The sequence below is a fragment of the Podarcis vaucheri genome (assembly GCF_965113315.1).
Source record: "Podarcis vaucheri genome assembly, chromosome: 1".
In the NCBI taxonomy this organism is placed as follows: domain Eukaryota; kingdom Metazoa; phylum Chordata; class Lepidosauria; order Squamata; family Lacertidae; genus Podarcis; species Podarcis vaucheri.
In genome coordinates this window covers 23,240,984-23,260,870 of record NC_138759.1, presented here as the reverse complement: position 1 = coordinate 23,260,870, position 19,887 = coordinate 23,240,984, and the positions used below count along the sequence as shown (strand labels likewise).

Here is a 19,887-nt window from a genome sequence, read left to right as displayed (position 1 = left end):
TGATTCTTTGGCATACTGGAAGAATGGCCTAAGAATTTCCGGTATGGGGTGAATGAATCCGTTGTGTTTGAACTGAAAGTTATCCTAGCTCCGTGATAACTTCCGCCTTGGGATGAGGAAGATAAGGAGCAGGAGCAGGTTGCACAAGCAGTACCACTAAGTTCTAACCAATTTGGAACCATTCAATTTGCAGCACATACATGCAAACTAATGAATTGTCCAAAAAATATTGATAATTTTAACTGTCCAGCATTGACCCCTGGATCAGTCAGTCACCAAGGTGATTTCCCATTTTACAACCACAACGGCATTGACCCTTTATTATTTCTTCATCTATTTGCTACTGAGAATTTTTAGGGTGGGTCAAACATCGGAGAAAGAGGCATCTGTGCCTTAAAAAGCAAAACCAATGACAGCATTCCTGTTTTCAAGCATGAGGTATTTTGGGTCTATCTGCATGTTCTCCTTAGCTACTACAGACCAGATGTTTCAGTGCTGTTTATAGCGAAGGGCAGATTGCACTTTGGAACTTCTGAGAACTTGCATGAAGAAAAGAACGGTGTGCATCATTTTCATTTTTCACTCTCCATGCCTTGGGCTGTAGCAACATCTGAAAAATTCAAAGACCATTTTACCATCTTCTGCTTGTACAGAGACTATGGGAGAGAAGGAGCTATAAGCATTCTGTGTTTAAAAAATAAAATTCTGCTCCCAGGCAACTCATTCTGCACCAAGGAAAATGAGACTCTGCAACCCGTATACATGAATATTGTCAGGGAACTGACATCGGAGGAAAGGGAAGTGGTAAGGCTCCCAGAGACTGGGAGAGAGTCAACAGCCAAAGCAGGGACCAGCAGGGGGAGCGCGGGGTCTCTGGAGGAGGATCTCAGTAATGCTGAGAGAGACGCAGCAGCCCAGGCAGGAAGCAGCAGGGGAGAGAAAGGGGTGAGAGACACTTCGAGCGAAAATAGCGGGGAGGTGTCAGAAGCAACTGCAGGGAGACCCATGCTGCGCCGGAAGCTGCCACGTCGTGAGTCCAGGAGACGCGTTTCCGTTAAGGAACTTCTTTGCTGGAAGCGCTTCCGCAGACAGCCACTGTCAGACTCTACTAGTGACTAGAGCAGACATGTCTGAGGAGCTCTGTCACACACAGAGGTTTGTGGGGTCGCACAAACTCTGAAGGGGCACAATTTTAAGCACAAGCAGCTAACCATCCCCTGACAGCAGTCTGACAGTCTCTGTACCCTGCCTGTGCAGGAGAAAGCATCATGAGCAACCCAGTCGGAACCGGAGACACAGGGGTTGGAGCTGGTCCAAGCTTGGAAGAAAGGTATCAAGCTCTGGAGGTCCAACTTGCGCTGCAGACGGCGAGGCTCGAGGAGAGAAGGGCTCAGGATGCTGACAAAAAGGGGAGAACCACTCAGTTCCCCAGAAAGGTACCAGGATTGGTGCAGAAGTTTGGGGGGGACCCCAAGGATTACCATGCCTTTAGGACTGAGATGCAATATGCTCTGAATGTGCAGTTTGATGAGTTCCCTGATGAGGAATCGCGAGTTGCGTTCGTAATTGGGCATCTTGAGAAGGGGGCGCGGGACTGGGTTCGACCCCTGATGGCAACGCACAACGATATCCTAAAGGACACTATGAAATTCTTTCGTGCAATGGATATTATGTTTTCCAGCGATATTGAGGAAGGGGTGGTACGCAGACAGCTAATGGCTTGCAAGCAGGGAAGCAGATCTGTCCGTGAGTACTGGACTGAATTTACCATGCTGATTCACAGATTGGGGTGGGATTTATCGGCGGCACCCATTCAGATGCTATTTGAAGAAGGTCTTTCTTCAGCTGTGAAAGACGAGCTGGCCAGGAGCCCCAGGGCGGGGTCTATGGATCAGCTGACCAAATCTGCGCTGACCATTGGAGCGCGCCAGGAGGCAAGAGCCTTGGAGAGGCGGGAAGGGAGAGGGGAACGTTGGAAGGAGTTACGCATTCCAGACATTCCTGAGCCAGCTTTCCCGCCAGCAGAGCCGATGGAAATCGGAACAGCCCGCGCGCGCGCAGTTTCAAAGCCCAGTGAGGGGGCGAAGAAGGAGGGAAAGGGAGCCCGGAAATGCTATCTCTGCCAACAGCCAGGCCACTTTGCCAGAGTCTGCCCCCAGAGGAAGGAATGGCAAGGGATGGTGGGAGCTGTTGAGGGGGAAGAGCAGGGAGAAACGGAGCAGGTAAAAGCCAACGCCTGGTTGCCAGCAGGGCACTGCAGCCAGGCCAAAGAGCAGTGAAAGTGCCCCTTCCCCAAGTGCCAGTGCCAGAAGCTCCTCGACCTGCTCTAGTGATTGAAGTGTCGCTAGAGCTGCAAAATGGACACCCCCTAAAAATAAAGGCGCTGTTGGACTCAGGCAGCTCCTGCAATTTCATGAGCAAGGAGTTTGCTGCTGAACACCAGATACAGACTATCCCTTTAAGCAACCCCCTGCAGGTGACCACGATTGATGGCAGGGAACTGTTGGGAGGAGGCGTCAGCTTGCAGACCGTCCCAATGATAATGAGGGTGGCAAGGCACACAGAACTGATAGCGTTTAATGTGGCCACCTTGGGAGGCGCTCCCATTATTTTGGGAATGAGCTGGCTAGCCCTACATGATCCGCTGGTGGGCTGGCATCAAAGAGTGGTTTCCTTCGGTTCCGCACACTGCTTAGAACACTGCAGGGCGGAAAAGGGGTCAGCAGGGGCCCAAGCCACCCTAGCAGGGACGGAAGTGATGGAGAAGGGGAAGGTGCCACCACAGTATGCTGATCTCAGCGACGTGTTCAGCGAGAAGGAAGCGGACCAACTACCCCCGCATAGGCCCTTTGATTGCCAGATCAATTTACTCCCTGGAGCACAGCTTCCTGTAGGCAAGTTGTATGCCATGTCAGACAGGGAGATGCAGGAGTTGCGAGCGTTCATTGACAAGAACCTGAAGAGAGGCTTCATCAGAGAGTCCAAGGCAGCGGGGGGTAGCCCAGTGTTTTTTGTGGATAAAAAAAACACGGACAAGCCGAGGCTGGTATGTGACTTTCGGGCCCTAAATGCAGTGACAGAGCCGGCGGCTTTTCCTATGCCCAGGATTGATGATATTTTGACCAGGGTGCGAAAAGGAAAGATTTTTACAAAGCTGGACCTAAGGGGGGCGTACAACCTGATACGTATAAGGAAAGGGGATGAATGGAAGACCACCATGTTCACCCCTTTGGGGGCATTTGAATACCTCGTTATGCCTTTTGGATTACAAACAGGCTCCGCGTGTTTTCAAGCCTTTATGAACCATGTACTGGGGCCTTTGCTCTACAAGAATTGCGTGGCCTTCTTAGATGACGTGTTGGTGTATTCAGAGAATGAGGAGCAACATGTGAGAGACGTCAGAGAAGTGTTGAGCAGGCTGCAAGCCAACAGACTGTGGGTGAAACTGGAAAAGTGTCAGTTTCATACCAAGGAGGTGGAATTCCTGGGGTACCGCTTGTCAGACAAGGGGTTGGCCATGGACCCCGGCAAGGTTCAAGCGGTGCTGGAATGGAAAACACCCAAGACCAAGAAGGATGTGCAGAGGTTCCTAGGGTTTGGAAACTTTTATCGTAAGTTCATCCGAAACTTCGCCCACCTGACGGCGCCCATCACGGACTGTCTCAGCAGCAAAAAGAAGTTTGTTTGGACGGGGGAGGCGGAGCGAGCGTTTGAGGAACTGAAAAGGGCCTTCGCCTCTGATGAACAACTTCTACATGTGGATTTACAAAAAAAGCTGAGGGTCGAAACAGACGCTTCGGACAGAGCCATAGGGGCGGTGCTTCTTCTGCAGCCGGGGAAGGAGGGGTCAGAGTGGAGACCGTGTGCCTTCTTTTCGCGAAAGCTGAACAAATCTGAGAGAAACTACACGGTGCACGACCGGGAACTTCTTGCGATTTATGAGGCCTTCCGGAGATGGAGGCATCTACTAATTGGTGCACAACAGAAGGTGCAAGTGTGCACGGACCATAAGAATCTAGAGTATTGGAGAACTGCGCGAGTGCTCAACCAAAGGCAGTTGAGATGGGCCCAGGAGTTCTCCAAATTTAACTTTGAGATTTGTTACGTACCAGGCCCGGAGAACGTTAGGGCGGACGCTCTCTCACGCAAGCCTGAATATTTGGAGGGAGAGGGTGCACCCGAAGAGACCCATGTCATTCCCGAGGACCGCTGGGTGTGTGGGGCGGCTTTGGTGGGGCAAAGGGAACTGGTAGAGGGAACGGTGCAGGATGAATACGCCCAGGACAAACTCAGGGGTCTCAGGAGGGAGGGAGACAAACCCGGGGGTTTTGAGGAGAGAAACGGGGCGTTGTACTACAAGGGAGCGTTATACATACCTGAAGGGGAATTGAGGGAAAAGGTACTCAAGCAACTGCACGATAGCCCCACAGCAGGGCATTTTGGGCAACACAAAACCATGTGGCTGGTTACCAGGGAATTCTGGTGGCCCAAGGTCAGGGAAGATGTGCGTGAATATGTGAGAGGGTGTGACCGATGTCAACGAGCCAAGGGGGAGAGGCGGGCACCGGCAGGTTTATTAGAACCACTACCCACGCCGGAAAGACCATGGGAGGCAGTGGCAATAGATTTCATGACTGATCTGCCCAGGTCCAAAGGGAAGACAGCCATTATGGTTGTGGTAGACCTGTTAACCAAGATGGCCCACTTTATAGCCTGCTCACATGCGGTCACAGCAGAAGAAACCGCTAAATTGTTTGTGGAAAATGTGTTTAGGTTGCATGGTGCCCCTTTGAGGGTGGTTTCGGACCGAGGGAAACAATTTACTTCCAGGTTCTGGAGGAAGCTCATGAGCTTATTGCATGTAGAGGTGAATTTTTCCACTGCCCGTCATCCAGAAACCAATGGGCAGGCGGAAAGAGCTAATGGTGTCCTCCAGCAATATTTGAGGTGTTATGTGAATGACAGAGAGAATGATTGGGTGGAGAAGCTGGCGTTGGCAGAATTTGCCTATAACAATGCAGAGAACGTGTCCACGGGGATGAGCCCTTTTTTGGCCAATCACGGGTGTCATCCCCGAGCCTTCCCAGGGGGGGAGGGGGAGAACTGGAGCGTTCCTGCCGCAGAACAGTTCGTTGAAGAAATGGAAGCGATCCATCGCCAGCTCCAACTTAATTTAAACAGGGCGAAGGAGGAATATAAGAGGCAGGCAGACAAAACCAGAAGGGAAGGGGAAAGCATTAGGGTGGGGGACCAGGTGTGGCTGTCCACCCAAGGGTTACCATTTAAAGGAGGTTGTAAGAAGTTAAGACCCAAAAGACTGGGCCCATTTGAAGTCACGCAACAGGTCAACCCGGTGGCTTTCAGACTCCGGTTACCGAACCACATGAAGTTGCACCCAGTGTTCCACAGATCATTGCTGTCACTGTATATAGGGGACAGAGAGGGGAGGGTCAATAGGGGACCAGCTATGGAAGAAAAAGAACACAGCTACCATGTAGCGGAGATTCTCGATTCCAGGTGGAGGGGAGAGCAAGTAGAGTATTTGGTAATGTGGGAAGGGGAGCCGGAGTCGGAAAACACCTGGGTCAGGGCAGAGGAGGTAGATGACGAGGTTTTGATTGAAACTTTTCATCAGAGATTCCCTAGAAAACCCCAGCCAGTGGCGAGGTTCCGGAGGGAATACTTCGCCACCACCGACGACGAAGAAGAGTTGGAGGGGTTCGCTGATTCCGAGGTGGAGGAGGATTCAGCGAGTCGGAACGAAGACCGATGGAGGGAATTGTTCGAGACGTCTGAAGATGAAGAGGATTCTTTTAGGGGTTTCAGCTCCTCACCGCCCAGAGGAGAAAGTAGGGGCGGGGGAGAGGGGGGCCCTGGAGGGGAGGTGGATGTCAGGGAACTGACATCGGAGGAAAGGGAAGTGGTAAGGCTCCCAGAGACTGGGAGAGAGTCAACAGCCAAAGCAGGGACCAGCAGGGGGAGCGCGGGGTCTCTGGAGGAGGATCTCAGTAATGCTGAGAGAGACGCAGCAGCCCAGGCAGGAAGCAGCAGGGGAGAGAAAGGGGTGAGAGACACTTCGAGCGAAAATAGCGGGGAGGTGTCAGAAGCAACTGCAGGGAGACCCATGCTGCGCCGGAAGCTGCCACGTCGTGAGTCCAGGAGACGCGTTTCCGTTAAGGAACTTCTTTGCTGGAAGCGCTTCCGCAGACAGCCACTGTCAGACTCTACTAGTGACTAGAGCAGACATGTCTGAGGAGCTCTGTCACACACAGAGGTTTGTGGGGTCGCACAAACTCTGAAGGGGCACAATTTTAAGCACAAGCAGCTAACCATCCCCTGACAAATATATTTTGCACACTTCATCCCAAAATTTTGGCTCTTTTTATTATGCAATTTAATTTCTAAGCACAGTAAATTTTGTATTGCTACCACTCTGTTTCTTAGATTGAAGATGATAACACACACACTTTCCAATATATCCACACAATCCTAAAATGCTATTTTAAGAAACTTTAAAACAAAGCTGAGAATCCAGACTGAGGCACCACCACATTCAATACTCCTAAAGAACCACAACACACAAAGCTCCTAGGATAGCCCTTTTAAAAACACACACACAAACACACACACAATAATATGCCACATATCCCTAGAGCAACTGTTCTCAAATTCTGATAAATAAGCAAATGAGGAGTTATTGGTTGCATTTTATTTGTTGCCTTCTGCCAATTTATGGCATGCATGCATTCTTTTTCATCTTCTTGTTAACTGCCACTACAGCATTCATGCTGAAGGTTGTGGGATATAACACAACCCTGTGGGCTTTTGTCTTTGGGAAGATGGATGCAAGGTGGCACAAGAGAGTGAAAAATGGTTGCAGCAATCTTACGCAAAGTTGAGAAGCCTATTCATTTGTTAAAGTCAAGCTTTCTGGGGCACGTATACCGTCTACAGGTGGTGACCATTTTGTCTGTGTCCAACCGACGCACAGCCACCAAGGGCAGAACAGGGTCAGGCCAGGGAGCCAGGAATGGAACCCCGACACAAAACAGATGCCACCTAGATACCCCCAATATGTTTGCCAATGGCATGAAAGGAAGAGTTAATATCATCAACCCCCTCCTGTGAGGATTCTAACTGCCAATGAGACAGTTGTCTGAGAGGACTCTGACAGGAGCTTATCTGTTCTCCTGACCTGGATGTGGTCACCAGCTCCACTCTCAGATCCGATGGCAGGTTGTTTCTGGAGAAGGGCTGCTCTCTATTCAAGGACAACCCACCAAGAATGACCACTGACAATGGTTGTAACTTTAAAATGTGTGCCTGAGCTTGCTTTCTCCTCCTCCCTCCCAGGCTTATTTCCTTGTATGCCCTGCAGGGACTGTCTTAGAATGGAGTTTTGTAAGCCACTCTAAGAGCCTTTTTGGCTAAAGGGCAGAATATAAATGCTGCTAACATCATCTTCATCTTCATCATCATCATCATTAGGCACTGAAGCCAGAGTTGAACTATCCTAGAAAAAAGTGCCTTTTTCTCGTAAGCCATTGGCACGCAGGCAAAGAAAAGTAAATACCATTTCCCTGATCCTAGCGAGACAGTTCACCAACATCCTTCAAACTGTGCTTGGCTTGGAGGGCTTCCAGACGAGTCTCTATGTATACGATATGTATTTTATAAGCTCCCTTTCCTTGGATATATTCTGCTGTTCTTTGCTTATTCTACTAATGTTTCACACAAAAGTAAAGCCCTCAACATTTCACAAAAATAACCGTTGCCTGGCAACAATTAGTGCAAACTGTTTTCATCGGTATCTTGACTTTGGCTAAAGATAAACTCGCTTCTTCGAAGCTTTCTGGTGAATCCAGCTGTTTTAAAAGGATGGAGATTTTCACTGTGTTGTTTTTTTAAAAAAACAAAAACAAAAAACCATCAACCCAGCAACAGTAAATTAGGAGCACTGTTTTTAGGAGTATGTCCATAAATCGCCTTGGGACATATTTGTGGAGGGTGATTCAGATATCAATTCAATGAAGGTGATGTTACGATGTGTATGCAAAGGTTTGGGGGGGAACAACCCTTTATGTAGCATTATTTTAATCTTTTTTATTTTAAATTTGTAACTAATACTTTTATAAACTGATATTCACCCCTACATGGATAGCACAGCGATGTGAAATGGGCATAACTAAACTAGATATACCATTTCTAAACAGATAAAGAAACAGAAGCAGCCACTTGGACGGCATAACCAATGCTTAAAAACGTCCAGGCAAACACACACAAATAGAAGTTTTAATCTGGCACTGAAAGGATTGTAGTGTCAGTGCAAATCATGAATCCATGAGGAGGGTGTTCCACAATCTGGGTGCCACCACCGCTTCTGTATATGGGTGGTACGATGCCAGTACAAGCAGATCACACCTCAGTGTTTTGTTTTTTTAAACAGGGAGCTTTTCTAAGTAAACCTGCACACAGTATTAGCAAGCTACACAGAATAGAGGACTGCAGACATACGGAACTGTAGTTGTTGTCAGCAGCCGCCACCGCCGGCTTCTCCTAAGCATAGATCAGGAGGATATAATCCTGGAACAAATGCAAGCCTACTGCTTAACACAAATGCACCCCCTACCACTTCACTAAGACCGGGATATCGTAATCTAGAGCCAGGGTACGTGACAGGGTACATGAACCACAGTTAAAGAGTTGACCATTTTCAGAAGTAACTGGTGTGAAAATACCCAATTAAATCCTTCCGGTGTGATGTACAGCAACCTTCAGCATTTCCACCCACAGCATGCAGAACGGTTCCGCAGCAGAGAAACGACGTCTTCCAATTGTGACCAGCAATTTTGTGTCACAAGCTTAGTAGAGATTTATGAAGCGGTGCCGTATCATGAGAACAAATATTTGCACAAGCCAAGCAGGCATAGTATATTCAATACTGCAGAGCGTTGGCCAAGTTTTTTCTCCTGCCTCATGGGCTACGACTGAACTGTAACCTATTTTGCATTTAAAGATAACAGAAAGCTTTCATTGGCCAATGCTGCACACAATGGCGGGGTGGGGTGGGAGGGCTGTTCACAAAGAAGATATCCAATGAAGCTGAATGTTGGAAGACTCAGGACAGACAAAAGAATGCACTTCTTCATCCAGCGCGTAGTTAACCTCTGGAATTCGCTTCCACAATAAGTAATCTTGGCTTCCAACTTGGATGGTTTTAGAAGAAGTTGAGACCAATTTAATGGAGGAAATGACTATCAATGGCTTCTAGCCACAATGTCCAGATTTTGTGTCCACTGTTGGAGGCCTTGTGTCTTTGAATACCAGTAACAACTGGGCATAGCATTCTGGTACTCAGGTTCGGAATCCTATAGGCATCCAGTTGACCACGGAGAGAACAGGATGGATGGACTTAGATGGACTTCTGGCCTGATCCGAGCAGGGCTGTTCTTATGATGGAAGGACGTGCATTACAGAGTTGACACATTGGGGAGGGCGCTATTAGATCAAGCTAGAATTGGAACACGGTTTAAAAGGGCAAATCTGCTAATTTAGCAGGGCAGGAATCCCAAATTAAGACTACAACTGTGGCAAAAAAAATGTTGTTCCAATTCATCACCAAAAGCAAGACTATTTATATGTGCAAGAGCTGTCTTAACAGCACCTGCTTGATAAGAATCTCCCTCTTTGGACTGGCCAGTTAATTTTTCTTTATTAGCAGAGAAGGCTATTTAGACTGATCCTCTGCACTTTTGCATGCCTCTGTGATGTTTTTAGTTTGCCTGAGTTATATATGAATTTTGTAAGCTGCCTTGAGGAGAAGCCATAGCTCAGTAAGCCTTCCCCAAACTGGTGCCCTCTGGATATTGTTGGAATAAAACTCCCATAATCTCAGCTGTTGGCCATGCGGGTGAGAGCTGGTGGGAGCTGCAGTTGGACATTATCTAGAAGGCATCAGCTTGGGAAAGGGCTGCTTTACATGCAAAAGGTCCCCTTTTTAACCCCTGCTATCTCTACTAGGACTGGAAAACACCCACCTGAAATTCTATAGAGAACCTGCCAATCTGTGTTCAGAGCATTTTGAGCTTAGATAGACAAATACTCTGACTCCTATATGTTCCGATGAGTCATATTTCTGATGGAAGCACAGCATGTTAAGTAAAAACAGATAAATCTTTAAGAATAGTATCTATTAATACATTCCTGTTACAACTTCAAGCTGAGTTGCAAGTTTCAATTTGAGTCCATCCTATTTTGATTTCTCAGCATTTTCAGCAAGCTCTTCAAAATGTACTCTTGGTATGTGCATTTACACAGAAACGCAAATCCAAACTGAAAGGTGGAAAAGCACTTGCCGCTTCTACTCCTAGATTTGAGATTTCATAAATTCCTGTTCGAGAAGAACAGTGATCTGCAATTGATAAGGCACCAGTACTGCCTCTCTGAACGCACAAAATTGTTCTGCCATGAAATGTTGCAACAGGTTATGAGCAATTTGACAAAAGCAATTCATTTATCCTTATGCAATAATAATCTGAGGTTTTGCTATCCATTTTGGGAAGCGAGGAAAATCAAGCTCCAGTATGACACACCTGAGCCTAACCTTGAAATGTCTTTTGAGTGAATGAGAACCAAGAAGCTGGCAAGGTGCATAGGGCCCCGCTTGCAGAGTGGGAAGGATGTTCTTCCATGAAAACACACTGTAGGTAGATTCTCATAAAACTAGCCCCTCTGAATTGAAAGCAAGAAAAGCTTTAGCCATTTCTTCTGGTGATTTTCTCCAAGTAGCATCTCCAGTTCTGCAAGCAACTGTAAGCATCTCCTCCCTATGCTTTTGTAACTACAGTGGTACCTCAGGTTACAGACGCTTCAGGTTACAGACTCCGCTAACCCGGAAGTAGTACCTCGGGTTAAGAACTTTGCTTCAGGATGAGAACAGAAATCATGCTCTGGAGGTGCAGCGGGAAGCCCCATTAGCTAAAGTGGTACCTCAGGTTAAGAACAGTTTCAGGTTAAGAACGGACCTCCAGAACGAATTAAGTTCTTAACCTGAGGTACCACTGTATTACACTTATTCAGAAGTACAAAATTTTGTTCCTGAATAATAATCTTCAAACAGGATTCACTAGCAATAATGGCTTTTTTTTTACTACGAGGCACTGAAAAAAATATACTCCATCCCTTTACAGCAAAACCTTTGTTTTGCACTAATGTCGCTGGAACGCAGAAGAAGAAAAAGAACCAACACCAGTGATTGTACAACATCTCCAGCCGATCAATATTAGTCATGGATCTGGATTCTTCATTCAGTGAGACACTGCTGCCCTATTTTTGAGCTCCAAGAATTAGATGGATGACTAGAGCCAAGGATTACGATTTTTAATTAAAGCAAACTTCACCGGGTGACTCCTACTGAGTCAGGGCAACGGGTTATAAAGCACTGTAGGCCTTCTGACATTAGCCAAGTCCAGATGCTTGAAGACATTTATAACAGCGTATTGTTGAGTATTTCATTTTTCATTCTTTCTACTGGCACATCTTGTGCATTCATTCATAATAGGGGTTTTTCCCCTTCCCTTAAGTCTTTGGGTGATCTCCAACATCAATCATACTCAGAGTAGACTCATGGAAGTCAATGGACCTCAACAACTTAAATCCACTGATTTCGATGCCTTTGCTCAGAGTATGACTAACAATGAATATCACCCTTTGGGTGTTGTAGTGAGTGTGGGGTTGCTCGTGCGTAAGTTACCGCCACTCCTGGCTGTGTTGCCTTGTTAAACCTTTCTGTCTGGACAGCCCTTCACTTCGTGGCTGCCTCAGTCGCTAGCAGAATCCGTCAGTGGGCGTTTCTTAAACCTTTTCCAACATAAAAGTTGTTTGACGCCAAGTCTCCTCCTAATCTCCCTGCGCGGAAGTCTTCTGCGCAGGGAGGGCGTGGGTAGCGGAGGACCCGTGCTCTCCCCGCTGGTGTCCGGTGAAGAGTCCTGGAGCCCTCTCTCCGATTCCCCCATCTTTATCCCTGGTGTTGCGCTGATTTGCTTCCCCATCTGCTGAGCTGCTTTTCTCCCTGCTGGGCCCTTCTCCAGCATCATTTGAGAGCCTTCCCTCGGCCTCTAGCTCCGATGTCAGTTCCCTGACAGGTGTATATAAGGCACTGCCAACAACAGATGGCTTCTCCTGCGACGTTCTGCTTAATATCTCCTCTTCTCCCCATCACACATAGTAATAAGACACACAACCCATTGTGTGTTTCATCACCACATTACAAGGGAAAGGCAGGACAGGGGGAATAACCATATTACCTGGATTACAGGGGGGCAGAGGGAGGCTGCCACCTTAGACCCTCTTTTTAAAAGGCTACTGGAGGGCATGATTTGGCTACAAATAGGTGGAGCCAGAAGGAGATGCTGAGAATTGCACTAGGAGCTCCCTACATTTGTTCTCATAATTTGAGTGCCAAAAGCAATGCAGTGTGCTCTGGAAACCATGTGTTGTTGTTGTTTTGCAATGCCTGCTTCCACCCCATAATTGCAATACTATGGCATAATGAAACTATCTGCAATCCAGCGTTAGAAGTACAAGTCCACCACCGCAAAGCAAGGGAAACTTGAAAGGCAGCGATACCAAATACAGTATAAAGAGATTTAGAAAGAAAACCCCTTTAAAGAATGGGGGGATAGGAAAACAATTGTACTCACCTGTATAACTTCTATCCCTCTTTTCCTGAAAAAGAAAAGGTAGAAAAATACAGTTATTTATTAAGAAATTAAATTCAGCTACTGCCTTAGTTTCTTTTTTAAGAAACAGCATATTCCAGGCTGGGGGAAACTGAACTGTCTACGACCTGACATTACATACAGATGCAGGAGAATAATGTCATTCTAAACTTTCTAGACATGAACGGCAGATTTTTAGGAGCATGGCCAACCCAGTGAATGGAACTTTTGTAGACTTGAATGTTTCTACTCCAAGTTCAGAAGAAAGAGGACATCCTATGGCTAGTTTTAAAGCCCTAAATGGCCTTGGCCCAGAACAGTGGTACCTCGGGTTACATACGCTTCAGGTTACATACGCTTCAGGTTATAGACTCCACTAACCCAAAAATAGTACCTCGGGTTAAGAACTTTACTTCAGGATGAGAACAGAAATTGTGCTCCAGCAGTGCGGTGGCAGTGGGAGGCCCCATTAGCTAAAGCGGTGCTTCAGGTTAAGAACAGTTTCAGGTTAAGTACGGACCTCCGGAACGAATTAAGTACTTAACCTGAGGTATCACTGTATACCTGAAGGAGCGTCTCCACTGCCATCATTTAGCCCGGACACTGAGATCCAACGCCAAGGGCCTTCTGGCGGTTCCCTCACTGCGAGAAGCCAAGTTACAGGGAACCAGGCAGAGGGCCTTCTCGGTAGTGGCACTCGCCCTGTAGAACGCCCTCCCACCAGATGTCAAAGAGATAAACAACTATCTGACGTTTAGAAGACATCTGAAGGCAGCCCTCTTTAGGGAAGTTTTTAATGACTGATGCTTTAATGTATTAGCTAGATGGGCCGGGTAGAAATAATAAATTATTTATCATCATCATCATCATTGAAAGGTCTGCTGCAATCTCCAAGAAAATTCATATCCCCCCCCCATCAGACTGTCCTTTAGTAAAGCTGCAAATATTTATTATTATTATTTTAGTTTACATTCAGATGGTTTTATGGCTGTCATTTTAAAGAACCATTTTATTCTAGATTATTTTATTGTTGTTAATTGTTTTTGCCGCTATTTTAAATATTGGAATCTTAACATTGGCTTCTTAGAATGACAACTAATCATTAAAATACAGACTAGAAATCTATAAAATAATAACTGCAAATCTCAATACTAAAAGACAGTTAGAGGTATTCTACTAGGTTTTATCAAACACTGGAATTAATTAGCAGAGTTAGGTCTATTCATTTCAAGGGTTCCACTCTGACTAAAACATAGCTGAATATCACCCAGTATTTGCTATCAAATCAATCAATCAGTATAAACATACAACCGTGGTATACATTATTCTTATTTCTATATTATCTGAAGCATGTCAGGCTATTAGATGTTTATAATAAGCAAGCTGGCAACAAGATGAAGGTAGAAATCACCAACCATGAAGTCATTTTTGAAGAGTGACATATGTCCCTAACCACCCCCGTTACATATTTTTATTATGCTTTCAAATGGAGCAAATATCAACAAACTGATGGCCGATATACTTAAGGTGTTTTCGAAAGTTCTTTATAGTGCTAATTAACAAAATGTGTTCACTGATTTACTAGTGCATATTCCACTGCAAAATAAAAAATCAAAGTTCAAATGAAAAAGGCATGCGCATTCTTGGCTGCTTACGTCCACTAATTTCTTACACCAAACAGTAAGAAAATGTGATCATTGTGATGGACAACTATTTTGATTTGGTTTCTAAATTATTCACAGCAACTTAATAATTCTGATGTAGCCTTCTTCTAATTGAAATGCACAAATTTCACCTTTGAAAACCAAAGGAGGCAAAAAAAAAAACCTTTAAAAAAACCTAATCGGCTTTCTTTGTTAAAAGAAAAATCTGCTGTTGAATTAATTTTAGCAGGGATGGGGACTCCAGCTGTTCTTGGGCCCCAATTCTCACCAATTCCAGTCTGCATGGACAACAGTCAGGGGAAATGGAAGTTGGAACCCAATATCTGGAAGGCTACAGGTTCCCTACCCCTGATTTACAGCTCTAGGGCAGTCATATCTCTGCCTTGTCTTTCAGTCATGATCTCCTTCCCTGTGTTAGAAATTAGCCAGGTGCGTTTTGCTTCTGGCATGGGTCTAACTGGGACTACATGGAGATTTCTGGATGCCAGGCTGGTGACTGACATCTCCATCTGGCTGGCCCCTCCAGCTTTCTTAAGCTAGTAAATAGAAGAGCTTATTTATTGCATCTAAATCCCACCTTTTCCTTCCTTGAGTACATGGTTCACACATACCCCAGCTAATTCCTACAACAACCCTGTGAGGCCCAAGATTGCCCAGTGAGCTTCATGACTGAGTGGGGATTTGAACCCTGATCTCCCAGGTCCTAGCCCAACACTGAATAAATATGGGGAAAGCAAAATGTCACTTAGAGGAGGATCTGAAATATTTTGCTTGAAGTTTGAATTTGTTTTATTCTGGATTGTTTTATTTGATGTTTTAATGTGTTGCAAACCGCTCTGAGGTTTTTTCTTTAAAATATATAGAAATGAAATTTATCATCATCATCATCTCCACTGGGCGGGGAATGGCACCTAGACATTGTGGCAGCCCTAATCTAGGTTTAAGGAGCTATTAAAACTTATATATCTGAGTTTCTAACTCTGCCTCCTTCCCCCTCGTGACTCAAGAGGGAATATGAAAGCTTTGACTCCACATTCTCAGAAAGCAGAACCATGCATAATGTTAACATGCCCTGCCATCGCACTGGATGCAGAAACGACTGGGGAAGAGCAAATGTCAACAGGAGAATCATATTTTCCTCAAAAAAAAAAAGTGTAACATGACACACAGAACAAACATGGTTCTGTACACTGCATGTTATGGCTACAAAATGACTTAAGCAGAAAACGACAGTAGTTGCGGTTGTCGTATGAGTACCAGATATGCTGTCATGGGGGTTGGAAAGGAATTCAAAATATTCCAAGCCTAAAGGCAGATTCTCATTTTACTAGTTTGTTCTTGTATATGCCTATCCTGAATACTAAACACATACACATCTCATCAAGCGTGAAGGGCACACGTGTGTAAGCAGGATACTGCCTCCTTGAAATTTTTTGGAAATTCACTTTTATTTATATTATGAGCTGTTCAGAGACCGAGATACAAACCAAACAGGGGGTATAAGTGGCTGAGGGAAGGTAAGGGTGTATCTTATAAGTGCAATGAAACAGAAATGAGGCAAAGATTAAAGGGGGGGACAGGGAAGAGAAAAACAACGCCTCTAGAAAAATATTGGGAGGGACTGTAGATAAATTAAACGAGACAGGGACAAATAAAGCAAGAGAGAACTTGGAAGAACTCTGGGAATGGATTTGGGAGGGCTGCCCCAATAGGTGCAAGGAAAGCATGGGTGGCCATGGGGACAAATGCTGCCCCCCCCCCAATGAACCATAACCCCCAGATTCCCACGTTTCCTTTTTTTTAAAAAAAAAGGTTACATTTCTAGCATTTGTAGAAGCTGAAGTGTAAGTTAAAATGTGCAGACATTTATTTTATTTTTATTTTTGAGAGTAACTAGCTTGCTCTCCCCAACACTGTTTTACTTCACATCCCTCCCCCACCACACACACCCTGGAAAAAAATGTCTCTGGACACCCATGAAGAAAAAGGCACATGTGAAGAAAACCGGGGCAGTGTGACAAGCAGAGAAATGGCTCTCTTTCGAGGAGGATGCTCTATAATTTGTGAGGCAGTGAGGACAAAAAGTTGAGGGAGGGAGGGAACTAACTAGGAATGGATCTTGCTTTCTTATGTGGGGACTGTGTCATAGGTGTGTCAAAATATATAGAGAGAGAAATGGAATGATAGGGAGGGCAAATTTCAGATCACTTTGTCAGGAGCCATTACTCGGTGATAGAAAACATCCCTTGCATCCGGCGTCAGCTTTCATCCCTGGCTAAAGAATTAGGCGTGGGGGGAAAGGAACTTTTCCCCAAGCTTCCGAAAGCTGCTGCCAGCCAGTGTCAATAAATACTGGTCCAGATGGGCCAGTTGTCTTGTGCAGTGAAATGCCGCCTCCCTTGGTGTTTTCCTAGATTTCTTTTTATCAGCAAGCATTGCACAGTTAAATCAATAAAGCTTCTTTAGAACACATTAGATACATTCAAAAACACCTAGTGCTTTTAAGAGACACGTGCATATAAAAAGCAGCACAAGAAGAGCACTAGACGTCCTCCTAGGCTTCTCCCTCAGAAGATATTGATAGATGGTTTGACCCTGACTCAGTCAGAATTTCCTAAGCCACAATAGAGCACCAGGCCTCTCACGTACAGAGGCATTATAATCCTTTTCCTCTTGAACTTATGTTACTTGCAGTCTTCCTGTTTTGGATTAGATTAGAGGGCTTTGACAGTATAGAGTCAGCAGCGCAAGGGCTGCTCCGTTGAAACCCTTACGTAAGTTACAAGGCCTTGGGTTGTTTTGTTTTTTTAAAAAACGCTACGAAAACCTCAGCATTCAATTTTAAAAGGCTTCTGACATGCATGGGGCTGGTGGGGTGGGGTCAACTATAATCAAGGCGACAGGTTCGTAAAGTAGAGCTGTAATTCTCATACCGGGAAGAGCTGAGTCACGATTCTTGACACTGGGGATTAACGTTGTAAGACTCCTGGGCCACTGCCCCAGCTGGCTAGGAATCAGCTGTTGAGAAAGCACTTATCACCCTTCCTTACACATACCAGAGATTGTTCCCTGAAAATGAAACGCCACAATAACTTGTTCTAGGTGAATCACAGAGATGGAGAAAGAAATAATCTCCGAATGCCTGTCCATGTTTTTCAGCGCTGGAACTCTTGGGACACAGAACTGGAGCAATAAACTGTCCATGCGTAACCTCATTTTTGTCATGATAGTCATCGCCAGACAGGAAGATAACAGCATTGCTGCAGATATACCAGCTAACCATAGCCACACACACGCATAGCCAATGTGCTCTTGAAGGTATTGAATATTCAACTGCAATGGCATCGGTGGGCATACCCAATATTCTTACATGCTGAAGGATCGAGAAAGGCACAGTGTACTTCCGAAAACAAAACAAAAAGCACATTATTGAAATACAACAAACAGTTGGAACAAGAGGCCTGGGTGACATCTAAGTGGTGTGTTATCTTCCACTCCTGCCTTCCAGTCCCTTGCATGCCCCCAAAATCTTCTCCAGGTGGTTGAGGGAACGTCTGGAGAAGAGGGGAGGAAAGAAAAGTCCCAGTGCATGAGTGGAAGTCTGCCTGAACATCAATGGATATTGCTAAAAATATATTTGGCCAATACTTCAATGGATATTTTATTAGTTTCACATTCAACAGCCAGTTGAAGGGCTTGCTTAAAACAGATAAAGATGTACGTAATATAACTGACATGTTAATGCAATACATCAACAGTTCCTCTATAACTTGGGTGACAATAGAACAGGAAACAGAAGCTTTTCTTTTGTGTTTACACTGGACACAAAAGAAGCAGGAGCTTCATTTTTAATCTGGATGTGCTGGCAATAAGACTTTAAAAACTATACTATTTTAATGTTAGTTTGTGATTGTATTGGTTTTACTGATCTTGTATTGTGTGGATTGCATTTAAATTTTGTTAACTGCTCTGTAAGGAGCTATCCCAAAATAAACGGTATAAAAGAAACCAACTCTTCTACAGTAGAAGTGGCTTGTGTTTGCTGCTGCTCAATGTAGTTCTGGGGGTGGGTAGGTAGACCCACCAAACTTAAATAAGCATTACTGGTTTAGATTCAGAAAAATAGATTCTGGCTCATCTCATTCATGAGTTTTCATGAAACTTTTCATGAGACTTTTCATGAAAATTACAGGTGAACTACCTGTAGGGTCACTTAAACCTAAATCAAGCAACAGAGGGATTGGTATGTAGGTAAATGAAATTGTTGGATGCCTCAAATATTTCCTAAAATCTTCTTTCCCCAAGGGCATTGTTTTAATTGATAGGTTTTAAGCATATTTATTGCATTCTGATCTTTATTTGTATTTTATTGCTTTTTGATTTTATAGCCATTTTTGCCAAAAATGCTCAGCAGCACTGTATATTAATTTTCCAAATAAACAAATTTGCATATGCTAATATTAACTATTTTTTTAAAAAAGAAAAAAGGATAAGGACAGGAGAACCAGGGCATAAGTTGAAAACATTGCTTCGAACATTGCCTCTGTCAAGCACTTTGGGGGGGGGGAGTTGCTTTTACAGGTTTTAACTTTTCATCCCACCAACGCAGCAAACTGCTTTTAAATCTAAACACAGGAAATGACTTCTAAGTGGCATCACAGCAGTCTCCAAACATGCCCACTAACTGCTACGCACACAAGAGCGTGAGGAGAATAGTAGTAGATCAGACCAAAGGCCCATCTAAATCTAGCATTTTGTCCCCAAAATTGCCAGTCGGATGTCTATGGGACGGCTACATTAAGCTAAGCTCATTTTAGCTGCACAATGCAACTCGCCCAACAAGATTCTGTTTAGGTGGAGAACAACAACAGGAAATATACCATTCGTTTCCAAATGGTTTAGTCAGTTCCTATACAGTGTTACCTCGTGTTACGCACCGTCCCCCTTACGAATGCTGCGGGTTACGTGCTCCGCTAACCTGGAAGTAGATGCCCCTTGTTGCAACCTTTGCCCCGGGATGCAAGTGGAAGTCACGCTCTGGCGGTGCGGCAGGCGCCATTAGAGAAAGCGCGCCTTATGTTACAAGCGGTTTCCTGTTATGAACAGACCTCCAGAATGGATTAAGTACGTAATACGAGGTACCACTGTAGTAAGATGCAGCCAAGACCCAAAACATGTGACTTTTCAAAAAAAGATGTTGAAAAACAGAAAAGGGGAGACAGACTGGGGGTAGCAGGTTTATCCCGGTTCTACACTAGTTTTACGGCTTCTCTTCAAAGTCTTGGGAATCGTAGTTTGGCGCAGACTCTAAGATTTATGTTGTTGGCTTTCACTATTCCCTCCATTCCAAACACACAGAAATGCAATTCCCCGGGGTTTCCTAGGGAGAACAAACAACTTTAAACAGAGTCTGTCTGTCTGTCTATCTCTCTGTCTCGCTCACACACACACAGAGAGAATTAAATTAAAACTAGGTCCCATGTTGCAGATTGCGGTCAAAAGGA

The 19,887-nt window shown here is 45.1% G+C and overlaps 1 protein-coding gene and 1 long non-coding RNA gene across 2 annotated transcripts in view; one reads left to right on the top strand and one right to left on the bottom strand.

Moving 5' to 3' along the window:
• ITPK1 (inositol-tetrakisphosphate 1-kinase) overlaps nucleotides 1–19,887 on the bottom strand; it is a 136,311-nt gene that overhangs the window by 89,074 nt on the left and 27,350 nt on the right. Inside the window, exon 2 of the mRNA XM_082233928.1 lies at nucleotides 12,702–12,726. Coding sequence (XP_082090054.1) covers nucleotides 12,702–12,726 — 25 coding nt within the window. The remainder of the gene's footprint in view (nucleotides 1–12,701; nucleotides 12,727–19,887) is intronic.
• LOC309539029 lies at nucleotides 9,938–12,673 on the top strand. The gene is made up of 3 exons (XR_014222613.1): nucleotides 9,938–10,702; nucleotides 11,190–11,713; nucleotides 12,144–12,673. It is a non-coding gene; the product is annotated as an uncharacterized lncRNA (long non-coding RNA).